Genomic DNA, 18835 nt, shown 5'->3' on the forward strand with positions numbered 1-18835 from the left:
GGTGTCAGTAATGGCTGACTTTACTCGCTGTTTGCCGTGGATTTGTGACAACATGGCGGGAATATTGTAGGTTAATGTGTGTCGTATTCTACCACTTAATATGACTGTGACCCTGCAGCCCCGTATTCTGCCGATATTGTCGGGCTCTGCTGCCTGTGTAACTGCCACTGCTTAGGAAATCTGCTGCACGATGTTCCTGCATTAACCAGCAGGGGGCAGCGCCGTATACAGAGTGTTCCTGCAGGCGGCAGCACTATATACAGTGTTCCTGCAGGGGGCAGCACTGTATACAGAGTGGCTATGTCTCTGTGTACATGCGCTGGTCTTGTATTACAGTGTATACCCCACCCCCGACGTCCTCCCTCTGTCGGTGTATGTGTCTCCCGCCATCAGTGTGTGTGACTCCCGCCGTCTGTGTGTGTGACCCCTGCTGTCCGTGTGTGACTCCTGCCGTCGGTGTGTGTGACTCCTGCCATTTGAGTGTGTGACCCCCGCTGTTCGTGTGTGACTCCCGCTGTTCGTGTGTGACTCCCGCTGTTGGTGTGTGTGACTCCCGCTGTTCGTGTGTGACTCCCGCTGTTGGTGTGTGTGACCCCCGCTGTCCGTGTGTGACTCCCGCTGTTGGTGTGTGTGACCCCCGCTGTCCGTGTGTGACTCCCGCCGTCGGTGTGTATGACCCCCCCGTCCGTGTGTGACTCCTGCCGTTGGTGTGTGTGACCCCGCCGTCTGTGTGTATGACTCCTGCTGTCTGTGTGACTCCCGCTGCTCTTGTGTGACCCCCGCCGTCTGTGTGTGTGTGACTCCTGCTGTCTGTGTGACTCCTGCTGTCTGTGTGACTCCTGCTGTTCGTGTGTGACTCCTGCCGTCTGTGTGTGTGACCCCCGCTGTCCGTGTGTGACTCCTGCCGTCTGTGTGTGTGACCCCCGCTGTCCGTGTGTGTGACCCCCGCCGTCTGTGTGTGTGTGTGACTCCTGTCTGTGTGACTCCTGCCGTCTGTGTGTGTGACCCCCGCTGTCCGTGTGTGACTCCTGCCATTTGTGTGTGTGACCCCCGCTGTCCGTGTGTGACTCCTGCCGTCTGTGTGTGACCCCCGCCGTCTGTGTGTGTGTGACTCCTGTCTGTGTGACTCCTGCTGTTCGTGTGTGTGACTCCTGCCGTCTGTGTGTGTGACCCCCGCTATCTGTGTGTGACTCCTGCCGTCTGTGTGTGTGACCCCCGCTATCTGTGTGTGACTCCTGCCATTTGTGTGTGTGACCCCCGCTGTCCGTGTGTGACTCCTGCCATTTGTGTGTGTGACCCCCGCTGTCCGTGTGTGACCCCCGCCGTCTGTGTGTGTGTGACTCCTGTCTGTGTGACTCCTGCCGTCTGTGTGTGTGACCCCCGCTATCTGTGTGTGACTCCTGCCGTCTGTGTGTGTGACCCCCGCTATCTGTGTGTGACTCCTGCCATTTGTGTGTGTGACTCCCGCCGTCGGTGTGTGTGACACCCACCGTATGTGCTTCTGAATCATCTGGCAGGTTCCCTTTAATACTGTGTTTATTTATATATATATATATATAATATATATATATATTGTTCTCTCTGAATATAGTTATGCCACATGAGTCCCCTCTCGCCTCATATCATATTCTGTACCTGCAGAATCCCGTTTTCTTTTAATACATTATGTGTACACTACCCTCAGAGCTGGAACCACTTTTTCCGGTGGGGCAATGGGTGACTTACTAAATGTGCTATTAGATGGGTAGGAGGAGATGGAGGGTGGAATCTGCGTTGCCGACGATTCTAGTTTCTTGCATCAAAGGTATTCAGAAATGGATGCCAGGATCGAAGAGTTTAAGGGCTCATTTCCACTTGCGAGAAACACGTCCGTGTCTCGCATGTGAAAACCAAGCTGTGGCGCCGGCACTTGGGAGCGGAGCGTGCGGCTGCATAGCAACACATGGAGCTGCACGCTCCGCGCCAAAGTGCCGGCGCTACAGCTTGGTTTCCACATGCGAGACACGGACGTGTTTCTCGCAAGTGGAAATGAGCCCTAATAGCGATTTATTAGTCAACGCATTTTGACGTATACCCTTCTTCATCAGGACAAACCTCAGAATATATTGTTTTTCGTTCTGTTTTCATTTCTTTTTGTCAAAAGTTTAGAACAGAGTCCTAATGATGCTGCGGTGAAGGTATTGCTGGGAAACACTATGCGTTGGATAAGACTCATCTTAGGCTACGTTCACATTTGCGGTGTGTGCCGCAGCGTCGGGCGCCGCAGCGTCGCCGCATGCATCATGCACCCCTATATTTAACATGGGGGCGCATGGACATGCGTCGCACTTGCGTTTTGCGCCGCATGCATCGCTGCGGCGCCCGCGTCTGGGCGCAGAGGACGCAGCAAGTTGCATTTTTGCTGCGTCCAAGATCAATTAAACGACGCATGCGGCGCAAAACGCAGCGTTGTGCATGCGTTTTGCTGCGTTTTTTGTTTGCGTTGTGCGCTGCGGCGCCGACGCTGCGGCGCACAACGCAAATGTGAACGTAGCCTTAGTGATACTAATTGCTAGGAGAGATACTGACCTTGTTCTTTTCTGCCAAGTCTCAGTAACAGGAGACAAAGTTGCTCTTCCGTCATTTTGCTCCTGATGATTCTGTTTTGCTGATGGCATCAATTCAGACCAAGGCCTTCTCTGCGTTGCTGATCATATTGCAAAATGACCTGTACTCAGACAAGATCCAGGCACCGATTGCCATAGCGTTTGCAATGTCTTAGAGACCAACACCTCATATACCTCCTTTCGGATCTCTTCAGGATAGGGCAACTACATAGTGTATATGAATCAGTCACAGCCTGTCCGTCAGGCTTTCACCTGTTACCCTGCACACCGCACTGTATGATGTTACTATAACTGTGAAATAAAGAAACACGTCAGCAAGGATCGGGTGAGGGCTCTAATTCTTTATACATTTCTGTGATTGACATGTACTTAGCGGTGCCTTTTGTTAAAGTGAAACTTTGGGGTAAGATAGTAGCGCTCCTGTAGATTGCGCTCTCCCAGTCTGGTACCAGGGGCAGCTTTGCCTCTGCAGTAGCGATGAGCGAGTGTACTCGTTGCTCGGGTTTTCCTGAGCACGCTCGGGTGGTCTCCGAGTATTTGTTAGTGTTCGGAGATTAAGTTTTCATCCCATCAGCTGCTTGATTTACAGCTTCTTGCCAGGCTGAATACATGTGGTCTCTGAGTATTTTGGGCATGTTCGTAGATTGTTTGAGTCCCTGCAGATGCATGATTTGCGGCTGCTAGACAACCTGAACACATGCAGGGGTTGCCTGGTTGCTAGGGAATCCTCACATGTACTCAGGCTGGCTAGTAGCTGTAAATCATTCAGCTGACAGGATGGAAACTAAATCTCCGAACACTAACAAATACTCGGAGACCACCCGAGCGTGCTCAGGAAAACCCGAGTAACGAGTACACTCGCTCACCACTACTCTGCAGCATGAGAGAAGCACAGGGGAACTAAAACGGAGTAGATCCAGGGATCCAGCCAACTTCAGAGCACCACAATCCGGCTTGAAATCAGGGAGTTGAGGGCCACATCGTCATGTTGAATCACTTCATGCTAGAATAAAATTTATAAAGGTATTACAATCAGAGCTACTTCTGGCATATCAGAATGATATATCATAATTAGTAGTCCAGAAAGGGAGCCTGCACTTATGGGAATGTGAGGTGTCTCCTTTATCTCCAGTTGGGAGAGAAGAAGGCCATTATTATTTTCCATGCCATAAAGTACACTGCAGAGAGCCACAAGGGCCACAATATGCTCCTTTCTGAAGTAATAAAGTATATGGGGGACACAGAGATGACTGTGTGACACCCATGTTTTCTTTGTTATGGAAACTACATGCAAAAAAAGGCCCAAAGGCAAGCAATTCTGTAACCAGATAACCGAGGGCTGCGCAGAATGGTTTAGAGTCTGCTATTAGCACGTGCTATGTTCACATGTTGCATTTTTGCTGCATTTTTTTTGCTGTTTTTTTATGCAAACTTTAAGTTTTGATTTACAGTAGCAGCAAAGGCTGGGATGTGAGAAATCTCATGCACACACATTGTTTTTTTTCATGACTACGGTAATTTCAAAAGCTGCTGCATTCTTACAAAATGCAGTATGTCACTTTTTTCAGAATTTTTTCAGACTTTTTTCAACCATAGGAAGCAACGGGTGAGTACAAAAACGCAGGTAGCAGATTTTGCATAGTTTTTGGTGCTTGAATCATGGGGTTTTTTTACGCACTAAACTTTATCAGCATGTACAAGCTATTTTCTCTAAAAAACTAAAAATACTAATAAATTGCTTTTGTTTTAAGAATCAAGAGGATTTTTAATAGGAGATACATTGCAACGTTGCATGTCTTTTCAAGCACTTAGCAATTTTTCCTATTTTAGAACTTGAGACAACTACTTTAAATGATCAGTGTTTTCAATCAATAGTACATTGTACAAATAAATAAAAGAATGCAATGTATCATTTTGGAAAAATATGCCTCTTTCTCCACTTATGAGCCACTTCTAGTCTCCCGTGCCACTTGAACTCATTATTCGCTGTGGAAAAATGGCTAAACTCCATCTTGGTTAAAACAAGACAGTCTGCCATCTCGCATAGATGTTAGATTGCTGCTACTTATTGAAGCACTCTTGACCCGCTCCCGTCCCACCTCATCCCTAACCTCTAGATCCCAACCCTAACACAACTCTTCAACCTCTCACTTACAAACGGTGTCTTCCCCTCATCCTTCAAACACGCATCAATCACACCTATCCTCAAAAAACCCTCCCTCGACCCATCCTCTGTGTCTAGCTATCGCCCGATATCCCTTCTCCCTTATGCCTCAAAACTACTGGAACAGCATGTCCATCTTGAACTGTCCTCCCACCTCTCCTCCTGCTTCCTCTTTGACCGGTTACAATCTGGCTTCCGAACACATCACTCAACTGAAACTGCCCTAACTAAAGTGACCAATGACCTACTAACCTCCAAGAGCAAGCGACACTACTCTGTCCTCCTTCTCCTGAACCTGTCTTCTGCCTTTGACACTGTGGACCACTCCCTCCTGCTACAGATTCTCTCATCTCTTGGCATCACAGACTTGGCCCTATCCTGGATCTCATCATATCTAACAGACCGGACATTCAGTGTCTCCCTCACCCACACCATCTCCTCATCTCGCCCCCTGTCTGTCGGTGTTCCCCAAGGCTCAGTTCTAGGACCCCTACTCTTCTCCATCTACAACTTTGGCCTGGGATAGCTCATAAAATCCCACCGTTTACAATATCATCTCTACGCTGATGACACGCAGATCTACCTATCTGGACCCGACCTCACTTCCTTACTGACCAAAATCCTACAATGTCTGTCTGCTATTTCATCCTTCTTTTCTGCTCGTTTTCTAAAACTGAACATGGACAAAACAGAATTCATCATCTTTCCCCCACCTCACTCTACCCCTCCACCCGACCTAGCCATTAATGTCAATGGCTGCTCACTTTCCCCGGTCCCGCACGCTCGGTGCCCCGGGGTGATCCTTGACTTTACCCTCTCTTTCAAGCCACATATCCAAGCCCTTGCCTCCTCTTGCCGATTCCAACTCAAAGACATTTCCCGGATCCGTGCATTCCTTGACCATGAAACCACAAAAACACTAGTACATGCCCTTATCATCTCCCGCCTTGACTACTGCAACCTCCTACTCTCTGGCCTCCCCTCTGGCACCACTCCAATCCATCCTAAACTCTGTGCCCGACTAATCCACCTGTCTCCCCGTTACTCCCCAGCCTCTCGTCTCGGCCAGGCCCTTCACTGGCTTTCTATTGCCCAGTGGCTACAGTTCAAAACACTAACAATGACATACAAAGCCATTCACAATCTGACTCCTCCATACATCTGTGACATGGTCTCCCATTACTTACCTGCATGCAACCTTCGATCATCTCATGATCTCCTTCTCTACTCCTCTCTCATCTCTTCCTCCCACAACCGCATCCAAGACTTCTCCCGTTCTTCCCCTATACTCTGGAACTCTGTACCCCAACACATCAGGCTCTCGCCTACCATGGAAACCTTCAAAAGGAACCTGAAGACCCACCTCTTCCGACAAACCTACAACCTGCAGTGATTCCCAGTCTACTGAATCGCCACATGATCAGCTCTACCCTCACCTAGTGTATCCTCACCCATCCCCTACAGACTGTGAGCCCTCGCGGGCAGGGTCCTCTCTCCTCCTGTACTTGTGTGTGCCTTGTTTTACTCATGTTTATTGTGCTTGTCTATATTTGCCCCGTTCACACGTAAAGCGCCATGGAATCAATGGCGCTATAAAAATGAATAATAATAATAAGGAATGAACAAGATTGCAGAGCTGAATTCACAGCTACATTGCTCAGCACTGCTGTATAATGTCCTCCCTGCTGTTGCTCTTTCTGATAATGTTGAACAGAGGCAGAACGGTAATCATTGTATGCAGTGTATGGGTGACGACACAGCAGCTAGGCTCCACTCATTAGCTCAGAGACTACTGAAATTACAGAAAAAAACCTGTAAAAGGGGAAAAATTAAGGCTAATAGTTATACATTGGCCAGAAATAGTGTTATTCCTCATGTATGCACCAGATGGCTTTTTGTAAATGCTCAAGATCAATGAGCTGTTAAGATTTTGGCTACAATTTACACCAGTTTTCTGATATGCGTATTAGTAAGTTGTCAGTGGTTGACCATACAGCATTTTGCTAAGCCCAGTTCCCTTGTTAGAATAATTCCAGAAGTATCACAAAAAGGTAAAAAAGTTGCAAAATACCTCTTGCACTAAATTTTGTAACAATGATAATTTTCCTCTATCGCCTTTTGCGATAACTATATATATATATATATATATATATATATATATATATATATATATATATCTAACAAAATAAGTTTTTTCTGTATTATTTTTTTTAAACAACAATACCCAATCTGTATTTTTGTGGAGATTTATTTAATGCTCATTTGCATTAAGTAACAAAAAGTCACACTTTTATTTTCAAATGGCATCACATCAAAAAAACAGTGTAGTAACAGGATAATGTTTACTTATGTTTTCTCCTTATTAGTAGACAAAATTAAACAAACGATCTAAACATATTAAAATACATTAGAGGTATTTCCATTTTTTACATTTATGGCATATTTACTGCTGGAAAAGCCCTAAGCGACCCTATAGTAGATGTGGCTCCCACAAATGCGACCCCCGTCTATCTAGAGAATGGGTCTCTGATTCGTGGTGCTGTCAGTGTAGCCCTGGTTAGAATTCACATTCATTTGTATGAGAATTTCAACCTCCTCCCCACTGAAAACCGTGTGTGGTGGGGGGAGACGTCCTCTAGGCGGATGCCCTCTGCCCTGGTGGGGGGATACACTTCCACTATACACTTATGACGACTCCTGTGAATCTGCCATAAAAGAACACGATGGGAATCCGATTTTCACTGCTCCCTTCTGCACACTCTGAGACTTATGTAAAGATGCAAATAATAGCGTAAAGTTGTAGTGAAAAATGTAGGTTGTGAGTTTTTTTTCCAGCTGTAACATTTGTAGATGTGTAACTACTGTATTTTATGTTATAACAATTGAAATAAATGTATATTCACACCAATGTGTCATCTTTGTTTTCCGTCAAACAAATTACAACTTCCATATTAAACAGTATCAGTTTTCCCTACACTGAGAAATCGTCTTTTTGATACTTCATATCTGTTGTCCCATTGACTGTGTAAAGGAACAATAAACCTAGAAATAAATAATAAAAGTAAACGATAAGTACAGTCGCCCTCACTGTTAGTTAGAATGCAGCCATTTCTACATGATCCTGATACAGGTCTGCAAGTAACACTGGGATAGTCTGCAGATCTGGTTCATTTCCAACTGGTAATGGCCTGATAGTGGTTGTCCCGTGTATTTTGTAATTTGCACATAATTTTGCGGTATTAGTATTGACTTTTTTGCAAGCATTCAATTAAAACTTAAAGGGGTTGTCTTGTCCTGTCCAAATCGAGTGACTCCAGACTTCTGAATCCCTCCAGCATACGCAGTGTGGGCTGCGGGGATTCGCCAGTTTTATACCTGGGATCGGAGGGTATGTATGAGTTATATACATACTCCTAGCCAGTGGTTGTGGCCTCGCTCCAAACATTTGTATTGTGCAAGGCTGCACGCCGTCCAGTGGGCATAGCCGAATACAGGTGTATGGAGAGAGGCCACAGCCATTGCCCGGGGGTATATATAACTCATACATACCCTCCGATCCTGGACAATCCCTTGAAGGGGGAACTTAGTCAAGGGGAAGGGGGTTTTAGTAATGTTCTGTACTACTACAGACTGGACAGTGAGGTTTCTGCTTTAGCCAGTTGTCTTACTGCCAGACACAGGACAGTGAGGAGGGAAGGGAGCATGGCCCAGCTCCTCAGACACAGAACATTTCTTTACACAGTATATGTCTCAGTTTTAAATGTTATTAAAAGTAAGGAAAATATGAAGGGAGGGCGTTCTAGCATCTCTTTTTTGTTTTTCTTAAAAATGAAAATGTACGTGTGCATGTAACATTTTCTAGCCCAGTGACAATAACCTAAGCATTTTTGATTGTTAGAGAATCCTTGTAAAATGAATGTTGTACATTCTGATTCTCTAGTCCAAATGTCTTTGGTCAAAAAATAGCTGAAATGCAAAGATAAAAAAACTCCACGGTTTGATCAGACCCAAACGCGGACATTGTGTTCATGTTCTCTAGTCCTGCGTGTGCAGCACTTGTGGGATATACGATTAGTGCAGACTGTTGTGAGGGTTCTGTGAAAGTAGTAAAGGTAAACCGCCTTTCTATATACCTTCACATGTCTGTGTAAATGTCCCTCGTGATGTTTAGTTTCTCCGCTGGTTTCTCCTGCATTGATAGATCTCTGTTTTTTGTATTGTTTGGGCTGCTTCACATCGCACAAAGCCAAGTACCAGACCCCAAAGTTATATTCATGCCGTATCTGTCACCTTTAGGATTTTTATGAACTAGTATATATTGTAGGCTTCAGAAAGAGGGCCGTTATTGTGAAAAGCTCGTGGTGAAAGTGCAATATGTCTCGTTCTTGTAAAGGTGAAAGTGCGGTGCGTTTGTGTTCGTGAAATTATTTCTCTAAGCTATATGCTATCCAAATACATATTTTTTTTATACAAAAGCCTTTTTTCATGTCGTTTGGCAAAGTATTACGCTATAGAAAATCCTATTCATTACTGACGTCCTAGGTGCGGTTTTCATTTTTCGCGTAGTTGATAAACCTTTGGCTTCACACCACTTGAAAACCTACAATACGCATCATTAAAGCTCTCTGGGCTTCTTGAAATAAGTTGTGGTTGAAGTTGGCTCCAGTTAGGCTTTTGGGTAGACTGTGACCGCGTCATATCCTTCTGGTGGTCTCATGCGTGCTCTTGCATGGGCTTCACAATACAGCTGACCCTCCACAAAGAAGTATCCTTTCTGCTTCAGGTTCAGATTGCAGTCTGCACAGACAAAGCAGTCGGGGTGGCGAAACTTATCCTTAGCTTTTACCACAGTGCCGCTATATTTTGAGATAAAAAAAAAATAGATTTTTTTTGTTTTAATATTTATCCTATTAATGTTATTTTTTTGTAAATGTTTTTTTTTTATTTTACATGTTCTCAGCACCTTGCAAAACTCGTATCATAACCAACTTTGACAAATGATAGTACAGGGCAGCTCTCCATACTAGGACATCTATAGAGACAGAGTGAAACAGATACAAGATGCCAGTGTCCCAAAATATTGCACCTACTATGAGCATTTTGAGTAGACTTTTTGTGTTGTTTTATGTCAAAAAGTTTTATCTTTGCAATCATGAGAAATAAGTTTGTCTCTCTTTAAAATAAGAGCCCAAAGGAAAGACCGTATGGCTCCCAGAAAATGTTATTGCAGCTTTATGTGGTCATCTGTGCAAGACCATAGGTCAAACATCTGTGCAGATAATGTACTTCTTTGAAAGCTGCATGGCTACAAGAGTAAGGTCGGATGCACCTTACATCTGTCCAGTGGACATAAATATCACACAATTCAAAGGGGTTTAACGGAGAAAAGAGATCATCTAAGGCTACTTTCACACATCAGGTTTTCGCCGTCAGGCTGAATCCGGCGACTTTTGGAAAAAAAAACGGATCCGTTGCAAATTGTTAAGCCTGACAGTGAAAACCTGATGTGTGAAAGTAGCCTTAAAGAGGTTATCCACCCCTTTTTCATTGATGACCGTGTCTGATTATTCGGGGTCTGACACCCGGCACCCCCACTAATCGGCTGTTCTCTGTGTCGGCAACCGCCGACTGTAACTGTTCTATTACAGAGCTGTTCCATCTTTCTAATAGTGGCCGCTGGAGTTTACTACCCATCCGCCTCCTATTGATTTGATAGGCCACTATAAGAAGACAGAGCAGCTTTCTAGCAGTTTCGGCCGGCGCGGACTTTGCCACCGACAATAGCTAATTGGTGAGGATGGCCAGGTGTCGGACCCCGAACGATCAGACATTGATAACCTATCCAAGGACAGGTCATCAGTGATAAAGTGGTGGACAAACTCTATGCTGTATACCTGTGTGTTTATGCCGGGAAACTAGTAAGAATGAAATAGTAACTTGCCCCATTGTGTGGCTCTAGATCACCATTTATAACATGATGCCAAATTCATGATTGTTCTCAGAACCAAACTGCCAATGAATCCCAAAGAAAAAATATATTCTTTATGCTCCTTTAGTTAGTAGCTCAATACCTACTATACCTAAGTATAATGTAATTTCTTTGATGGAAAACGTTCCCCTTCAGGCAAGACAAATATTCTTTGTAGGGAATGTCCCAAAAACGCATTACATATTTACAGAACTTCTAATTGTCTTCATTTTATGGAATTCATTGGGAGCTGGATGCTGAGAACAGTCACCTTGTGCTTTCACCCTGATAGTGCTCTGTACATGTGAGAAGGACACTTCAGTAACTGTACAATCTGGAACTTACAAGCATTCAGTAAGGTTGTATATAAGATTTTCACGAAGTCCACCACAGTGAAAACGATGGGAAGTGCGAGGACTCCGCCAATGTTTTAGGAAAGTCCTTGGGCCGCCGCAGCATTGCACCGCTGAACACCCCTCTTCCCAGCCCTGGACCTGCAGCATTGCCCCTCTCCTGCCACTGCCTCCGCAAGCTTCCTGCCTCCCTGGACCCCGCTCCACCACAGCCCCCTCACCCCTAGTAAGCTACATTCGGATTCTAAAATGCATCACCATTTTCCCCCTAGTTTGGATGGGGTGGAGTGCGTCTTATAATACGAAAAATATCTTTCTTCAACCTATGTATCACTGAAACAGCAGAATATACCGGTAGCTAAGTGTTCAACACTTATTTTTATACCCATTTATACTTACACTATCCCGTTCCCACATTTGTCACATAGGGGAACTTTTTGAACAGCTGGTACACCTGTGCTGGGCTTGGAGACTGGGGCTCTTACACTTCTTGTGCCTGCAGGGCGATCTGAAACAAGAATTTTTACAGCAAATTTTTGTTTGTTTGTTTTTTTAAATTCTTAAAGGGAATCTGTCACCCCATTTTTCGCATATAAGATGCGGCCACCGCCATTAGGGGCTTATCTACAGCATTCTTTAATGCTGTAGATAAGCGCCCAATGTAACCTTAAAGATAAGAAAAACAAATTAGATTATACTTATCCAGGGGCATTACTGAATGCTGTAGATAAGCCCCTGATGGCGGTGGCCGAAGCTTATAGGCGAAAAATGGGGTGACAGATTCCCTTTAATATTACAGATATAAAATGCAATTACTGAATGACTTGTTATACCAGTGATGTAGCTAAATATTAGTTGTTTTATGTAAAGCCATTGATGGGGCTACATAAAGCAATAACCTCAGGGACCTATGGTGAAGGTGATCTGTTGAGAGTGGGGGCACTTGGCCCTTGTTTCCAGCTACATAATACAGTACATATATGTGTACTAACCAGAATCATCGTCAACCATATCTTGCAGCATTCTGAAGGAACCAGACTGCCGCGGTCTACTTTCAAGTTCTGCGTCATCATGGAGGAGCCTGTAAACATCTGACTGTGGTCCTGAGGCAGGTAGTGGATCACTGAAAAAATAAATGAATAATGAATCCATCACGTAAGTAGTGCTGTAATATAGAACTTCGATCGCTAAATTATTCTCCAGTATTGCAAACTCTGTGAAGGATACCATAGGACTACAGGTAAAGCGGTTGCTTACTACTTGAACAGCTCCTTCCTATATACAATAGTGCCCCGTGTAAAATAAAAACCCCATTTATTAATCTCTCGGACTGGCACCATTTCAGCAATGTCAACGCTGTGTTTGCCGGCGACATTCAAATCCTTCTCACATGACAATGTCACATGAACAGCAAAGAATACAGCACCGTCATCACTAGAATGGCGCCTGTCTGGGAAGTCAGTATTGTACTTTATTTCACACGGGGCACTGTTGCAGTTATGAAAGGTTTTCCAAATAGTGGACAAGCCCTTTAAAGGGTCTGTACCAAGATGTGAACTTATGGCTATGGGATAACTTCCTGAACAGTCAAGGTTCTACCACTGAGACCTCCAGTGATCAGGAGAACGGCCATCGCTGGGGGTCCCAATGGTCAGATTCCAAGCAATCAAGAAGTTATCTATAGGGGATAACGTTACTTCTCAACCAAGTGACGTTATAATCATATATATAATGCTAACATCAGCTTTAACCCCTGGAGCTTTTCGGTTTTGCTTTTTCATTTTTCACTCCCCTCCTTCCTAGAGCCATAACCTTTTTATTTTTCTGTCAATATGGCCATGTGAGGGCTTGTTTTTTGGGACGAGTTCTACTTTTGAATGACATCATTGGTTTTAGCATGTCCTGTAGTAGAAAACGGGAAAAAAATTCCAAGTGCGGTGAAATTGCAAAAAAGTGCAATCCCACACTTGTTTTTTGTTTTGGCTTTTTTGCTAGGTTCACTAAAAGGTAAAACTGACCTGCTAATATGATCCTCCAGGTCATTTCGAGTTCATAGACACCAAACTTGTCTAGGTTATTTTTTATCTAAGTGGTGAAAACAATTCCAAACTTTGCAAAAAAAAAAAAGAATTGTGCAAATTTCTGATATCAGAAGCGTCTCCATTTTTTGTGATCTCGGGTTGGGTGAGGGCATATTTTTTGTACGATGAGCTGACATTTTTATTGATACCATTTTGGTGCAGATATGTTCTTTTGATCACCCGTTATTGCATTTTAATGCAATGTCACGGCGACCAAAAAAAGTAATTCTGGCGTTTTGAATTTTTTTCTCGCTACGTTGTTTTGCGATCAGGTTAATTTTTTTCTTTTATTAGTGATAGATCGGGCGATTCTGAACACGGTGATACCAAATATGTGTAGGTTTGATTTTTTTATTGATTTATTTTGAATGGGGCGAAAGGGGGGTGATTTGAACTTTTATATTTTTTTATTTTTTTTTTCCATATTTTTAAAAACATTTTTTTAAAACTTTTGCCATGCTTCAATAGCATACATAGAGGGGATGCTCAGATAGCTCCTATGCAGCAGAATTACAGGCTTGCTATGAGCGCCGACCACAGGGTGGCGCTCACAGCAATCTGGCATCAACAACCATAGATATCTTAAGGAGACCTGTGGTTGTCATGCCAACGCACCGATGACCCCCGATCACGTGACGGGGGTCACCGGTGCACGCATTTCCGGCCCGATGGCCGGAAGTGCTTGTTAAATGCCACTGTCAGTTTGACAGCGGCATTTAACTAGTTAATAGGTGCGGGTGGATCTCGATTCCGCCCGCGCCTATTGCGGACACATGTCAGCTGTTCAAAACAGCTGACATGTCCCATCTTTGATGCAGTCTCACCGCCGGAGCCCACATCAAAGTGGGGGGTACTGCCATCTGACGTACTATTCCGTCCGAGGTCAGTAAGGGGTTAAACATTTAAGATTTGCCACTGTTGTTTGAGAACTCCTTAATTGAATCTTTTATGTCATTCAGTCGGAACAAATATACGGTAAATAGCAGATTGCAAACCCTTGTGGGCAGGGTCCTCGTTCCTGCTGTTCCAGTTTGTCACTTATTTGATTCCGATTTATTGTACTTTATTTTAAGAAAAGTGTTTGGGGCCTGATTATGTGTCAATTACAAAGATGTAAGTATTACAGGTTCTCCTCCTTGTGATGCACCACCTGCTTATTAGTAGCTTTCTTCACAGACTGCACAGCTCTCCTGTTCTCAGAACCACAGTTGATGGAAACACATGTGACCAGAAGTGTCCATCAGACTCCTCCAATAGGAGAAACTCTGGAAAGTATGTTATTCATTTGGAGGCTGGTGGACTGGTCTGGTGACTGGTCACATGCAATGTTCCCTCTGAGCTGAGCCATCTAAAAATAAGAGATAAAACAGGCTAATATTGAGGTTAATGAGCACGTCTGATATATACCCCTGCACAGACCTTTATTCTATAACTATCAATTCCAGAGTGTACAGCTTAGAGAGAACAGTGGCCACACGGACCTTCATCAACATCTGAGAACAGAAGAGCTGTGCAGTCTGCAGTAAGCTGTGCTGACCAGTACAGGAGGAGAACTTAAAATACTCTTAAAACATTTTGCAATGGTGTTTTATTTGAGGTTTGTCCACTACTATGATACTGATGATCTTTCAAAGGGACCCTATACCCGGGACCGAGCAGCCACTAAACAGTGTGATGTGGAGGTGCCGTACCGCTATGTACAACCGCTTTATACTCGGCACCTGAGGATAACCAATCAGTGGGGGTGCTGGGTGATCGACCATCTCCAGTCTCGTACTGATGATTTAATGATAGGTCATCAATATCATAATAGTAGCTATCTTTTAAAGAAGCACTCCCACTAATTTTAGCTAGGACTTGGTTATAAATCAGTCTATAAGGTCATTACGAGGGAGGGAACCGAGAATGGTTGGAGATACAGGCCACCAGACAAGCTCTCTGGCTTTTTCTGTGAAGGGAATGTATTGCTGACTATGTATACACTTACAAAGAAGTTTTCAAAAGCCAAAGTAACCTTTTTAATAAAAAACCCTGATATAAAATGCTTTTCAGATATTTTGTTAAATCATATTTACGTAATATAAAATGATTTACAAAGTGTCTATCAAGCATCATTTTAGTAATGACCATTAGTGATGAGTGAGTATACTCATTGCTCGGGTTTCCCATGCTTGGGTGGTCTCCGAGTATTTGTTAGTGCTCAGAGATTTAGTTTTCGTCGCCTCAGCTGCATGAGTTACTGCTGCTAGCCAGCCTGAATACATGTGGGAGTTGCCTGGTTGCTTGGGAATCCTCACATGTATTCAGCCTGTCAAGCAGCCGTAAATCATGCAGCTGCGTGGACAAAAACTAAATGTCCGAGCACTAACAAATACTTGGGAAAACCCGAGCAACGAGTATACTCGCTCATCGCTAATGACCACCATATTGACTTTCAGCATCTCTGAACTTAATTACGGTATGTTCCCAAAATACATATATTCCCTTTTCTAATATTTTCACTGTAATGGTGACTCGATCCCAAGAACAGATCTATGTGGCAACAGAAAGTGGACAGCTACAGACTATTCCGTGTACAGCTACACGATGGTGTCATTCATAATTACAGCATGGTTGTGTAACATTGTGATCATGTAACAATGTGCAGGGTTTGATGGGTTTTGCTTTCTATTTACCTATTAAGAACATAGACATTACAATTAGGATATTTAGAAAGCTGACTATATATTAAAAGCAAAACCTTATATACACACTACATTGACATAAAACCTTTCCTTTTGGGTGAATGCTCATGGATGTATGTACAGATCTATAGTACAGCACACCTAGAAGTATATGAGCCCTTACCGCACCTCTTTATGCTTCTGATTTGATATTATTTTTCTATGCCATTCTATGAGGTGCATATAGTAGCACATCTACTAACCTTATTAGGATAAATTTTTCTTACTAAAGTCTTTCATGGGAATGTAAAGGTTCTGTCTTTAATATGACATCTATAACGCTGTTACATTAAGTACCATGTACCTCATCTGAGGTTTCTCCCCCAAGATGGTGGAGACTTGCCCATGTAGACTTTCCATAATATTATCATCAGAATATAGTTGCATCGGTGTATTAAACTGTGCATGGACGATCTTCACACCAGGAAGCTCCATTTCCAGAGGAATGTTAGGTGCAATTCTGGAGGCAGCTTTCAGCTCACCAGGATCTATGGTGCTGACTGTGCTCACTGTGGAGGGGGTGCTGCGTCCACTGCCAGGGTCAAAGCCTGAAGGCGTGCTGCTTCCACTGGGTTACACAGCCAGTGACATACCAGGAATGAAAAAGTTATAAAGAAGTGCAGATATTAGCCAGCGTGTAGTTACAGAGTACGTGGCGTGCACACATGTTCTCATATGGGTTACATCAATCAGTGAAATGGCTGACATAATGCATGCACATAGAAAACTAATGTTCTGGCCCCATGCACACAACTGGACTATGGACCTGTAATGTTCCATGTGGCGCTGTGGTTATTCTCAGGAGGATTCCATATCTTCCTGTGTTTTCTCATTAATGTTTTTATATATATATCTACAGTCTGCGTGCTGCCGTAGTGTACAAATTGTGGCACGATTAATTAAAAAATTGGAATGTTAATATTTTATTTTTGAGCAATTAACAAAATGAATAAGAAAAAGAGAAATCTAAATCAAGTCAATATGTGGTGTGATCACATTGTGCTTTCAAAACCGCATCAAAGCATCAGTTCACCAGGTAGGTTGTCCTACAAAGATCTTGTAGAACCAACCACAGATTTTCTGTCGACTTGTGCAAATCCTTTCAAATAATGTAATCCCAGGCAGACTCAATGATGTTGAGATCAGGGCTCTGTGGGGACTTCCAGGACTTCCTTGTCCTGCTGCTGAATTAATTTGGAGCCAGTCAATCATCTCCCTGATTGTATTACATGATAGATGAGTATCTGTATTTGTCAGCATAATCTTCATCAAAATCCATCTCAATTTGATAAGCGCAGCCCCAAAGTTGCAAGGACCCTTCACTTTGTGTCACTGATTCCTGCAGGCACTCATTATTGTGCCACTATCTAGCCCTTCAGTGAACAATCTGCCTTCTACTAAATCCCAATATTTCACATATCACTCATCAGTCCAGAGCACATGCTGCCATTTTTCTATAGCCAAGTTATGTGTTTGTGCATAGCTGAGTGACTTGACCATTTCCATATGGAAGGTACGGCATTTGGCTGCAATTCTTCTGTGAAGACCACTTCTGGCCAGACTTCTCTGAACATTGGATGAGTGTAGCTGGGCTCGCCTGGTTACTGACGTTATGAGCTGATGGCACTGCTGGTCATCTTCCGATTTGGAAGGGAAGTAAGCATGATGTATCGTTCATGTGCTGCACAAAGGGTTCTTGGCTGACCACTGTGTTTGTGGTCCTTAGTGTTGCCCATTTCTTGGTGTGCTCAAAGCTGACAAATACAGGCAGATACTTATCCATCATCTAATATCATCAGTGAGGCAACTCATTTGGCTCCAAATTTATTCTGCAGCAGGACAACTACCCGAACATCCAGCGAATGTCGTTAAGAATCGTCTTCAGCCTAAAGAACAAGGAGTCCTGGAAGTGATGATATGGCCCCCACAGAGCCCTGATCTCAACATCATCCAGTCTGTCTGGGATTACATGTAGAGACAAAAGGAATTGCACAAGCGACATCCACAGAAGATCTGTGGTTAGTTCTTCCAAGGTGTTTGGAGCAACTGCCCTGTCAAGTTCCTTTAAAAGATGCGTACAAGTGTACCTAGAAGGATCGGTGCTTTGACACTGCTCTGAAGGCAAAGTGCGGTCACACCAAATATTGATTTGATTTAGATTTGCCTTTTGCTTATTCACTTTGCATTTTGTTAATTGTTAATAAACTATTAATACTTTTATTTTTGAAAGCATTCTTACTTTCCACACCTGCTGATGACCGCTGCTGTGACAATACCATTTTTTTATCCCTAGACCAAATGTGCATGAATTGGGATAAATGTATTTTTGTCATTCTACATTTACTCGAATGTCTAAATATAGAGCACCACATGGAACTTCAAAAGTACAGTTCACACTTTTGCATCATTTGGTAACGTACATAAGGTCTAAGGCCGGGATCATACATACGCGAGATACGGCCGAGTCTCGCAGGTGAAAACCCAGCTCTGGCGCCGGCACTCTGGAGCGGAGCGTGCGGCCGCACAGCAATACATGGAGCTGCACGCTCCGCTCCGGAGTGCCGGCGCCAGAGCTGGGTTTTCAACCTCGAGACTCGGCCGTATCTCGCGTATGTGTGATCCCGGCCTAAGACTGACGTGCAGTTTTTATAGTATTGTTATTTGAAAGCACTAGAAACAATCATTATTTCTGAGAGATCGGGTAGACATGCAGATCAAAAGCATTGTGTGAACTTTACCAGTGGATGTTAAAGCAATAGGGATAGCTTCTTACTGTTAAATTGCTATCTGACAACTTCTTCAAAGCGTTGTACAAGTTGTCTCGAGCTTTCATCACCAATTATGTTTTTTCTAAGTTGACTGTGCATGGAAAGTTTTGTCTCCAATCCAATCAGTCTTTGGGTCATTTTTACGCTTCAGATGCTAGTTGTTAGGAGCCAT

At 43.7% G+C, this 18835-nt stretch overlaps 2 protein-coding genes across 5 annotated transcripts in view; one reads left to right on the forward strand and one right to left on the reverse strand.

Annotated features, from left to right (window-relative positions):
• Nucleotides 1-6998: 6998 nt before the first annotated feature.
• Nucleotides 6999-18835, reverse strand: part of PDLIM3 (PDZ and LIM domain 3) — a 69190-nt gene continuing 57353 nt past the window's right edge. For 2 of the 3 annotated variants that reach the window (XM_077279621.1, XM_077279622.1), the window contains exons 5-8: nucleotides 16200-16463; nucleotides 12084-12214; nucleotides 11491-11599; nucleotides 6999-9626 (exon numbers count right to left, since the gene is read on the reverse strand). In XM_077279621.1, the coding sequence (XP_077135736.1) occupies nucleotides 9437-9626; nucleotides 11491-11599; nucleotides 12084-12214; nucleotides 16200-16463 (694 nt within the window). In that variant the 3' untranslated portion in view covers nucleotides 6999-9436. The remainder of the gene's footprint in view (nucleotides 9627-11490; nucleotides 11600-12083; nucleotides 12215-16199; nucleotides 16464-18835) is intronic. The other variant, XM_077279623.1, reaches the window with a different exon arrangement.
• The window catches only part of LOC143793041 (uncharacterized), a 60414-nt gene continuing 53697 nt past the window's right edge, over nucleotides 12119-18835 (forward strand). For both annotated transcript variants that reach the window (XR_013220035.1, XM_077279620.1), the window contains exon 1: nucleotides 12119-12246. The gene's annotated coding sequence lies outside the window, so the exon portion shown is untranslated. The remainder of the gene's footprint in view (nucleotides 12247-18835) is intronic.

This window comes from Ranitomeya variabilis, chromosome 1, assembly GCF_051348905.1.
Source record: "Ranitomeya variabilis isolate aRanVar5 chromosome 1, aRanVar5.hap1, whole genome shotgun sequence".
In the NCBI taxonomy this organism is placed as follows: domain Eukaryota; kingdom Metazoa; phylum Chordata; class Amphibia; order Anura; family Dendrobatidae; genus Ranitomeya; species Ranitomeya variabilis.